We start from the raw sequence: 12007 nt of genomic DNA, 5'->3' as shown, positions 1-12007 counted from the left end.
ACTCATAGTTTAACATTTAATTCCACTATCACCTCCTGGAGAAGGTAAGCTGAAAGTATACCTCCTCTCTGAGTCCACATGCCTTATGGCTACTGCTGCTATTAATTTTAGTCAGCCTTCAGACTTACCTTCCACCCCTAGAACCAAGATCTTCTTGCCATAGCAATTAGCAGAAGATCAGAGATTTTTGTCTAATTGATTACAGAAACCACTAACTTATTACCTGGAAGTATGATTCATTATTGCTTGGAAGACCAATGCTAAAATTTGAAACTTCATTGGTCTCTGGGGACACAGATGATACTCCAAGAGCCAGATTCTGAGTTGTGATATTCATGTGTGTTGTGCTCTGTAGGTCTATCTTGAAGGCCAATTCATCAATTGTTTTTAAAGCTCTAAAGAAATGACAATAGCACTGTTAAGGAACACATTTTAGGTACTTGCACACATTTTAGGTACTTGCACACATGTGATTTCCTGCAGGACAAAATACAAACCAAATAAAATCATCCTTAAATCTTTTGATCTTAAAAAAATTTTTTTTGACCTTAATACGAATACCCATTAAATTAATTACCTCATATCAGAATAATATCAGTTAAAACACTGAATTCTAGAGATAAACTTCAAGAGAAATATATACTTTAAGGAAAAGCAACAATAAAGTTATCCTAAACAAATACTCTGTTTTTCATGTATTTTAGCCTTTCTTTCCTCATACAAAAAATTCTCTTCCTACTTTATACTGAGTGAGAATCAAAGGAAATAATATGATAAAAGTATGTTTTTGAATTGCAAGACCCTGTAAAAAAAGTTTGTAATTATTATATGCATAAGGTAAGTTAGAGAATACATTCTAACAAATATAAAATTTTCATCAAAGAAATTTGGTTGAAAGAAAATAGAAAGGAAAAATATCTCAGTATTCATGCATACTCAGCTACTCAGTCATGTCCTGCTCTTTGTGACCCCATGTACTGCAGCCGACCAGGCTCCTCTGTCCATGCAATTTTCCAGGCAAGAATACTGAAGTGGGTTGCCATTCCCTCCTTCAGGGAATCTTCCCGACCCAGGGATTGAAACTGTGTCCCCTACATCTCTTTCACTGGCAGGCAGATTCTTTACCACTGAGCCATCTGGGAAGCCCAAATATCTTAATACTAACACATTAAATGAAATAATTGGATATAAATTGAATTATGTAAAAATAGGTATATTTCACCCTTCCCTAGGCATTTTCATTTCAGAAGTATAACCGTCACAGAGTAGTGGCTGTTTTGTGTCACAGTCCATGGAATAATAGACAACAATGACCACATTATACCTAAAAGATGTGAGCTGAATGTTTGCTAAGTATCTCCTTTGCAAGCAAAAAGTGTCATAAATTTATATGTATATATAACATATTCTAAATATAAAAATTATATTTATGCTAAATATATAAATATACACAATTTATCTTTTGAATTTATACCAGTTAACATTTTTCGGATTAAAAAATGAAATACCAATAATGTCTTTCTGGAACTATTTACATTACCTAGCCAGGTGGGCAATCCTAATCAAATTATTTTCTCAAAAAAACACAAACAGAATTTTGAAGTACATTTTGTGAATGATCTTAGGAAATATCAGTGGATCTTCTAGAGATTTAAATTATGGAAGCTGGGCACTGAGCATTCAGATCTGTGAGAAACTACACAACAACATCTGTATCCAATAAACATTACTCTCTGGAAGAAAAACAAACAAACTTACTCAGAAGACGACTCAAGCAAATCACTGTCTGGGCTGGTTAAAATATTGGAAAATATATTCATTAAGGTTGAGCCAAGCGTTATATCAATGTTTTCTTTTTCATTTACAATCCTTTTGACCTTTTCTACGATGCTGGTGATGTTGGCCGAGCTTAATGTCTGCCCATCACTAGTTAAATTTAAAATCTCATTGGCAACTTCATTTGCTTCCCCTAAAAATAGGACAGAAGAACAACATACAGTTTGACGTGGGTATTCTGAGCAGTTCTAGGAATCCAAACCATAGTATAACATCTCACTTCACAGTAAAGCAGCAAATCAGGTTCCCTGTGTGTGTCCCTTAGCACGGTTTTCACAGGACAACAGTATTTCTTTACACACACAAACTAATTACTCTCTTCAGTGAGACACAAACTGTGCTTATAAGCAGCGTAGGTAAATAACGTGGAGAGACCAATATTCACACATAGTTCTAAGTGAGATGCCCGCAGAGTCACTAAATAAATATGTATTTGCTGCTTAAAAACACACACACACAATTTTAATATACATAGTCTCCAAAATTTTCTTACTATTGTTAATCTACTACAGAATAAGTATAGCAGAAACTCAGAATGAGCAAAAACAGTATTTTCTACTTTAAGTGAGTCAAACAATCATTTGCTGAGCTTTTAATATCATAATGGTATCAGGACATGATACCACAGAACAGAACGTGTCCAAAGAAGATAAAAACCAAGAAACTTGAGGTCATCTTATTTTCCTTTGGAGAAGTGAAGACATCTCTCACTTACTTGAGCAATTGGAGATATCGGGAAGCCCCCAGATGGCTACAGAAGTGTTGTTAGGGTCATCATAACTATAAAACAAAAAATGTAAAAGGTTTGGCAGACATGACATTACAGCTGACAAAAGCAGTTAATAATAAGCTTTAGAATTTCCCTTGTATCTAGGTAAGTTTCATTTGAAGACTATAACAATGGACATAAAATTCATATTAAAAGTTCTTATTGGGGAAAAAAAATCATGCACATGCATCAGGGGAAAAAAAATACTAGCAATAGCCTATATGCTAGCATAGGCTCCATCAGGCTACTAAAGTTAAAAGCATAGTTGTTAATGTGGATCAAGCACCACTTGAAGAACTTTCTAGATAAAATCTCATTTTGATTGCACATAACTCTGTAAAGCAGATTATAATCCATGTTTTATAGATGAGGAAACAGACTTAGATAAATCAAGGAATTTTCCAAGGTGTCACAGGCAGGAAGAGACAGAACCACAATTCAAAGCCAAGTCCCTTTCTTTCCTCTCCACCACTTTTCAAACCCAGCAGTGGGGGCAAAGTATTTCTACATGGGAAGTTTCAGTGTCTGAACTTCCCTGCAAGAAAATTCTCATTGAAGGTGGGGTGGAGGGTGAGGAATTGGATTTGGCTTATTCAGTGAATCCTCTGTTAATCTGTCTGAGGTTTCCATTCAACAATTAGAGAAAAATCCACACCCTGACAGTCTCCACTAGCAGACTGCCCTAACCTGGATCTTGTCTTTCTTCTTTCCGATCTCTCTTTTCCCCTCCAGTGATGACCACTCCAAAGATTTAAAAAGACTTGGCATGTCATGTCTCTTATATGCAAGTCATGTCATGTAAATGCATGTCATGTCACGTATATGCTGGCTCTGTTCACCAACTTTGCTCTAGAACTTCCCTCTGGTTTTCAAATTGCTCCATCTTTCTTTGAAGAAGGCTAAATTAGCATGCTGCTTGAAGAGAAAAAAACACTTTTCTTGGTAACCTACCTTCCTCATCTTTACCTCACATGGATTTGACGTACAAAGAGATTCCTGTCCTTCTTTCCTATTAATATACACCGCATGGGAACTATGGAACAGCACCTGTAACTCTGGAAAGTAGGTACACGGAGTTTGCTGGCAAGAGTTAAGAAAGTATTACCATGTTCGTGAAGCAAAGAAGCCCGGTTTCCCTAGACAGGGAGTTCTGTACTCAGAAGGTTGGATGCTTGGCCATTTATAGCCTTTGGGTTTCTCATCAGCATGACATACACCTATGTGAAAATAAGATTCAACATGAGAAATATTAATCTATTTCTTGAAATTAGAGATGCAAGATGAGAGCAAAACAACAATGTTGGTAATTAGGTATTTATTCCATGCAATACTGAAATAACAGGTTTTTACGTTCAGAATTTATAAAAGTTTATGCTATGCTAAGTCACTTCAGTCGTGTCCAACTCTGTGTGACCCCATAGACGGCAGCCCACCAGGCTCCCCCGTCCCTGGGATTCTCCAGGCAAGAACACTGGAGTGGGTTGCCATTTCCTTCTCCAATGCATGAAAGTAAAAGTGAAAGTGAAGTCACTCAGTCATATCCGACTCGTAGCGATCCCATGGACTGCAGCCTACCAGGCTCCTCTGTCCAAGGGACTTTCCAGGCAGGAGTACTGGAGTGGGGTGCCATTGCCTTCTCCGTATAAAAGTTTAGAAGCTATGAAAAATAAACATTAGCTGCATTTCATATTCAAGATTGTATCTTAAAAAATCATCAAATAAAAACACATACTTATGCGAGTATAAAAATGAATCAGACAATATTATTCCAACATAAGTCATTTGTAGATAAAATTATTAAATAGTTGTTGTTTAGTTGCTAAGTCATGTCCAACTCTTTTGTGACCCCATGGACTATAGCCTGCCAGGCTCCTCTATCTATGGAATTCTCCAGGCAAGAATACTGGAGTGGGTTGCCATTTCCTCCTTCAGGAGATCTTCCAACCCAGAGATTGAATCCGCATCTCCTGCAATATCCTGCAACAGCTGGCGGATTCTTTACCACTGAGCCACCAGGGAAGCCCCTAGTAAAGCAGATTTATTGGGAAACAAACAAACAAAAAAAACGACATAAAATGGAAACTATCCTGAAAAATTCAAATGTAATTTGATCTTTTTCAAAGAAAAAGCCTACAAAATAGTGCCTCAACAGTGTTGCTGTTGAGTTGCCAGCATGTTTAATAGAAACAACCTCTGGTTGCTCTGAAAGCATGTTTCACCCGGCAATTTTCTGGGGGAATGGCAAGAAGATAGCTGTAGGCCACACATCTTGCACACATACCTTCACCTCAAATCATCCCACTTATTGTCTAAAAACTGTCTGGGTGAGAGCTATGACATAAATAACTCAGACTTTACACTTTAAAAATATAAAAATAAAATCACTATATTGATAACAACAAAATCTCATATTTCAGTACTGAAAATAGCAAGTTACATGAAGACTACCGGAAACCAGTAGTGTAGTTACCAGTTGAACATTTAAATAACTTTCCGATCTATATTCTGAGATTTTCTTTTCCCAATTGGTAGAAATTTTTCTATAGAAGCAAGGTCTCCTGCATTGCAGGTGGATTCTTTACCAGCTGAGCCAAAAGGGAAGCCCAACAATACTGAAGTGGGTAACCTATCCTTTCTCCAGCAGATCTTCCCGACTCAGGAATCGAACTAGGGTCTCCTGCATTGCATGCAGATTCTCCACCAACTGAGCTATCAGGGAAGCCCTAAGGACTTCCCTGGTGGCTCAGACAGTAAAGCGTCTGCCTATAATGCGGGAGACCTGGGTTCGATCCCTGGGTCAGGAAGATTCTCTGGAGAAGGAAATGGTAACTCACTCCAGTATTCTTGCCTGGAAAATCCCATGGACAGAGGAGCGTGGTAGGCTACATTCCGTGGGATCGCAAAGAGTCGACTGAGTGACTTCACTTCACTTTCTACAGAATAACAATACATTATGGAATTTAAGTGGTATAAGTAGCATTGTGCTCAGTCCTGACTCTTTGTGGCCCCATGGACTGTAGCCTGCCAGGTTCCTCTGTTTATGGAATTTTCCAGGCGAGAGTACTGGAGTGGGTGGTCATTTCTTCCTCCAGGGGATCTTCCTGACCCAGGGATCGAACTTGTGCCTCCTGAACTGGCAGGCAGATACTTTACCACTAGCACCACCTGGGAAGCTCTAAGTGACATAAATTACATGTCCAAGTGTGCAGAGAGAGCTGTTCAGGGATTCCTCAGCCTCTGAGGAACAGAGACAAGGCTGGTCCTCATGGGCTCCTTTGTCACATACAAACTACATTCATCAAGCTCCTTCTTTGTGGAGACCCCTATGTGTGAAAGGGGAGCCTTTGTACTCTACTCAGCCCCCTGTATCCTCGAGGCACTGGTTCCAGAAAACACGTTCCTCCCCCCGCCAGTACTGGTATCTGAGAAAGCTCATTTCCCTGGTGTAAAATGTAACAACATTTGCAACAACCTATATACATCCTCCTGTATGCTTTATATCATCACTAGATTACTTACAATAATAAGTACAGTGTAAATGCTATGTACATATTTTAAATACAATGTATATGCTAGGTAAACAGTTGGCCAGGCGTGGCAAATTCAAGGTTTGCTTTCTGGAACTTTCTGAATTTTTTCCCCCAAATATTTTCAATCCAAGGTTGGTTGAACTACAGATGCAGACCCCATGGAGACTGTGTATGCTGACACATTAGAGATGAGGGTTTCCTCAGAGAAGCAAGGATGCCTGCTTCCTTGTTGCACTGCGATTCTGGCTGCAGTCATAATCATGCTTTTAGAGGCTGAGGAATATCTGCTTCACTCACTTCAACTTCCTGCGTGCGTGTCTAAGGAAACGTGTCAAAGTTTCCCTTTCTTTTGAGCTCTACTAATTCACCTGATTAGCTGTCATCATAACATTAGAACGACTACTTTACTTTTTGTTATCCAATTTTTTGAGCCATTTACTTTTCTCAAAGATGCCCATCAAGGTGCATTCATTTATTTATTCATGCATTTAAATGCTCAGGAATGTGCTGGTTGCTGGGAAGGAGGTGGGAAGTGAGAGTGTTGAGAGAAAAATAAGATGTGTTCTCATGCCAGAGGAAATTTCTGGTTAAAGAAAATATATATGAGAACACAAACAAGTCCAGTCAAATTCAAGAGTTTTCTATACCGATGGTACTCTAGGTCTGTGGACAGTACGAGGTGGAGGCTCCCAGGCAGTGATAGCTATTTGTACATAATGATGTCAGAAAAGGCTTCACAGAAGAGGCAACTTTGGGCTGTCCTTCATATCATGTAGGTGATCATCAGGTGGGCAGTGAGAGGGGAGGAAAGAAATGGGCAAAGAAAGAAAAGAGCACAGCATGTCTGGGGAACAGCTGGCAGCACCACACCTATGGCTGGAGATTAGGATGTGAATGGCGTCCAGGTAAGAAATCAATCTAGGTTTGGGATAACTCCCAGAATTTTGGTCTATTCCTGCGTAGATGGTGATATCATTAACAGAGACAGAGAACATAAGAGAAAAGGATGTCTTACAACAAGAAATTGTCTTTTATAAGGTTTACTTTATTGGAGATCCCATATGCACATACACACACTCTCTTTAATTCCTAAAGTTGAAGCCAACTCTGGTCAAGGTTATCTTGGCATTTTGCTCATATTCTTAGTATTTTCACAGCAGGTTCCTAAAATAGGGTATCAACTTCCATCTGCCTCTTCATTCCCTTGGATTCATAGGTATCAAGGTGCTATCTTTTATGCTAAAGTTGTCACCCATTTGTTAACAATGTCACCAACAAGATGAACTTTACCATCAGAAAAATAGCTTTAAATAAGTAAACACATGAAGAATATTTTTGTTGATTTTGTTTCAACTTAACCTGTTATATAGTCACATAAATACATATAATAAAACAATTAAAGGCACTTACCCAGTTGTCTCACATTCACTTTATGTAGCCTCAAGCCCTCATCCAGGGACTCATTATTTCTTAAAAGCTTCTGCTGAATGGTTCTTCCTTCTAATGTGGGATTGTTGGTAGCATTATAAACCAAAAGGGCCAAAATCACCAACCTAGGAAAACAATTCAGATAGAATTGTTGTTGCTGTTGCTGACCAGTCAAATCATATTTTGGTGGAAAAACAGAACATTTGCATACAGTAGTAAGAAGGTAACTGTGAAGTGTTGAGATTTAAGAAATACATCAAAGTATTCAAAGACTGCTGTCCCTGTACAAATTATAACGCTAAAAAATGTTTAAAAATTATAACCTTAAAAAAATATCAATATGAACATTTTATAGAATACTGCATGTATTATCTATCTTATTACCCCATTTCTTTTAATAAATACTTTAATATTTTATGCATACATGCAAGAAAGAATAATATTTGTGGTTAATTCTACACTGTTTCTTTAAAGTCAAAAATAAAGTTTTTTAAGAAAAATTAGAATTTCAACTAATCTGATTAAACAATTAACTTTTAAATTACTATTATTATTTACTAATATGTTGCTGTTTCTCCAGAACTGTGACAAAATGCTTTTCTATCTCCATGAAGCATTTACTAGTACTCTGTACACTGAAAAGTTACAAAATAAGTACTAGAAATTCACTTAGTAATTGGCTGGCATGTTACTGAAGAAGTTGATATATTGCTTGAACTGGCTTGTCTTTAAAAAGAAAGTATCTCTATGGGAAGCAGAGATATATATCCTAAAACCCCCACCAAAACTCTGGTTCTACAATTTAAAGTAATATAATTTCCTGTTCACTTGTAATCACATACACAGTCAGAAGGGAAAGCAAAAGATGCCAAAGTGAACCCAGTAGCATTGTTTCTGAAATAACTATGAAGTCCTCAGAGGAGAGGCAGTAGCATATTTGATTTATGAAATACTATGGGTATCAACATAAATGAAATAGAGTAGTAACATATTTGTGATGCTAAAAAGAAGAAAAATAAGTGAAATCTTTAATAGTCCACGTTAGGTGAAATTTTAAAATAGCCCTATTTTCCCTCTAAATATCTGTAGTTCACAATTCTCATAGTTCACTCTTAAGAGCTATTTATCTCTAAAATCACTTACTGCTTACTTTTCAGATAGGAGTCATATTTTAGGATGAGAAAAACACAGATGTGAATATAATGTTGAACTGTTATATCATAATAATTTTTAAATGACCTATTAAAAAAAAAAAGTATCCCTTGATTAAATTATTGTTGGATGCTAAACTTCACCATTCCAGTAACTGAGAACTTAAGAGTTGGCAACGTGAACTTTTACTTTCCTTGAATATTGAGAAGACAGTACGTTTGGATGGTACTGACCCAAATTCAGCAATTCAAGAATGACCGTGCATTTTCACATGTCTTATCTGTGTTGTTTTCCTCTCTCATCCTGGAAACTGAAACTATTTTATGGTTCTGCAAAATCCAGTTCTATCTGTTGTTACTATCAGTCATTCTTTAATTGAATAAATCAGTCTCTGTGGCTCTGGTTTCCTGTCTGTCTAGGCCATAGAGTATGATAGCATTATCTAAAGCTAGGGTTTGTGTTAGGTGTTACAGTTCAATTGAAAGGAAAGGTTGGGGAAAAAAAGAGTGTGTGTAAGACTAGTACATTGTAACTTTGAGAAAAACTATGAGAGATCACAAAGGTTCATCCATGAGCATAAAAGCAACAGAGAGCAGAAAGGAAAGATGGAGATAAAGATGGGAAGAACACATTTTAAAGCAAAGCCAGAAGCTCATACCAAAGAAAAACAAAATGTATGGATTTTCCCATATAATTTTTTATAAAATTACCCATTGACGTTACAGATAGGAAACTGAGATTCCACAATATTAAATGTCTTTCCCACAAGAGTTTCTAAGGTGTGGACACATACTCATGATGACTAATTTTACTATCATCAGGAAATAGAAAAATCACAGTAAATGGGACCAGAGCATGGGAGTATGAAGTCAGAAATCTTGGCTTCTCACATTGGCTGGTTGATGTTGGGCAATTTATGTGGTCTTAGTTTTGTCACTGGTTGAAGGGCAGGACACTACCTGCCTTATCTATGGCGGGGGTAACTGGTAGAGAGAAGCAAATGAGCCAATGAACAAGACAGTGCTTGGAATCATAAGGTGCAAATGAAAGGAGATGCTGTGATGAAGGTTATAAAGATGGTCAGGATGAGGGTGATGATGCTTCCAAAGGGCATGAGTTTAATATATTTTATACTTCTGGAAAATATTTTATTTGGTTGTTCTCATAAAATTGCATTATTAGACTCTGAGCTTGAGTCCTATGAAGAGGGTATAGCACTGGAGACACTTTGAACTAGGGCTGCTCCAACTGCAAGACAAAGTGTCCAGCGAAGTTATCCAGGTAATCGTGGATCCATTATTCCAGGTTCAATATGATCTAGCAGGAAGGTTTGGAGAAGAATTTATTTGGCTAAATCAAGGAGAAAAATCCTGTTACCATCAAGAAGACAGTGTTAAGATACATTAAACACATTACTCTGATCTTCAGATCATAAAGAAAAAGGAACAATTCTAGAAAATAAACAATAACTTTCCCTAATCAGATGGTCCAATCCAGTCTGTTGAATATACACAGAAATGGTAAATTTGAAATATAATCTTAAAGACGTGTGTTTTTCTAATGAATAGAGAAACATGTGTTTTTCTGAATAGAAAAAAAAATAAATAAATAAGAAAACTCTCTGGTCAACTCTCATATGAAATTTTATTACTAGCTTCTCTTATAAGAATATATGACCTGAAAAGAAATATATTCCATCCCTATAGTTGTAAATACACAGATCAACTCAGTCAATTGAAACTGGGTAACAGATGTGAACTTTTGCTTTTCAACTGCCTTTTTTTATTCTGCAGATTTGCAGTATATGACCTGACACAACTTCATGTATTTTACTTGGGAGTTTACATTGTTTTTTTACTACAGAGCACTCTTGAACAGTTGGTCTTTAAATGCCAACTATTTATATATGGTGAACATATCTATTACATTACCTGCTTGCTTAAGTCATGACCTTGATATAAATTCAAAAATGAAGACTTCAGAAAATTAGCTGATGGCTTTGGATGCTGAAAATATTTCAGCACCTATTACCCATATTATTAGATGCTACTGTACATAAGTACTTAAAATAACACTATAATTATTTTTTTTCTTTGAAGGTCTATGAAATATCAAATAACAGGTAATAGGTTATCATAAACTGGAATTATCAATACTAAAAATAATAAATGTTCCAATTCTGAATTATTTTTTTTTTATCAGATGTATATCTCTACTGAGTCTGCTTATATTACAGTTTTAACTACAGGAAAAAAGGAAGATTTGTTCATTAGGGCTAAAGAAATAATTTAAATGTGCTACTCAAAATAAACATTTCTCTCCTACCTCCTTGATTTTATTTCTCTACAAGACATTCAAAACAGAGAACACAAGAAAAGACGTCACATTTTCTGCGAGATCTTGTCAGCGTTACCTTTGGTCAGTCACAACGCTTCTCCTCACTTTAATCTTGTCCTCTCCAGTGCTCAGGTGAAAACTGTAAATACAAACAGGAATATTTGTTATCAGGGCTTCCCAGGTGGCACTAGTGATAAAGAACCCGCTTGTCAGTGCAGGAGATGTAAGAGACAAGGGTTTGATCCCCAGGACACAAAGATCCCCTGGAGGAGGGCACGGCAACCCAATGCAGTATTCTTGCTTGTAGAATCCCGATAGGCAGAGGAGCCTGGCGGGTTATGGTCCACAGGGTCGCAAAGAGTCAGACTCGACTGAAGCGACTTAGCATGCATGCGCGCATATTCATTATCAACTTCATCTGCTGCACCATCAGCAACAAAATTTGAGGAGGTGAGAGGAAGAGGCAGAGAGGACGTTCTAAGCCAGTGTTAGCAAATGTGTCTTTAGAGGTCCTAGTTCCTTTTAAGCCTGAGACAAATCAGCTCCATGGCCAAATAAAACTTGGAACTACATGCCTTCTCTCTCTTTTGAAGATTTTATAATGCATATCAGTACATGAAAGAACCTGAGATGCTCGGATATACAGAAACTTGCTCCTGAACTAATTTCACTCTTTGATCCTCTTTTCTGTGAGATATATATTATTGATATATCTCACGTTCATAGAATACATGTTTAGGGCTTCCCTGGTGGCTCGGACAGTAAATGAGAGAGACCTGGCTTTGATCCCTGGGTTGGGAAGATCCCCTGGAGGAGGACATGGCAACCCACTCCAGCATTCTTGCCTGGAGAATCCCATGGACAGAGGAGCCTGGTGGGCTATAGTCCACGGGGTTGCAAAGAGTCAGACATGACTGAGTGACTAAGCAAAGAACAGCACAAATACACTTTAGAA

General features: G+C 37.3%; 1 protein-coding gene across 9 annotated transcripts in view; it reads right to left on the bottom strand.

The window, feature by feature from the left end:
• ADGRG6 (adhesion G protein-coupled receptor G6) overlaps nt 1–12007 on the bottom strand; it is a 153578-nt gene that overhangs the window by 43852 nt on the left and 97719 nt on the right. For all 9 annotated transcript variants that reach the window (XM_019967514.2, XM_070796264.1, XM_019967515.2 and 6 more), the window contains 6 exons: nt 11129–11191; nt 7546–7688; nt 3711–3822; nt 2552–2616; nt 1759–1969; nt 224–395 (listed from right to left, as the gene is read on the bottom strand). In XM_019967514.2, coding sequence (XP_019823073.1) covers nt 224–395; nt 1759–1969; nt 2552–2616; nt 3711–3822; nt 7546–7688; nt 11129–11191 — 766 coding nt within the window. The remainder of the gene's footprint in view (nt 1–223; nt 396–1758; nt 1970–2551; nt 2617–3710; nt 3823–7545; nt 7689–11128; nt 11192–12007) is intronic.

Source organism: Bos indicus, chromosome 9 (genome assembly GCF_029378745.1).
Source record: "Bos indicus isolate NIAB-ARS_2022 breed Sahiwal x Tharparkar chromosome 9, NIAB-ARS_B.indTharparkar_mat_pri_1.0, whole genome shotgun sequence".
Lineage (NCBI taxonomy): Eukaryota > Metazoa > Chordata > Mammalia > Artiodactyla > Bovidae > Bos > Bos indicus.
This window is presented reverse-complemented; position numbering and strand designations above follow the sequence as displayed.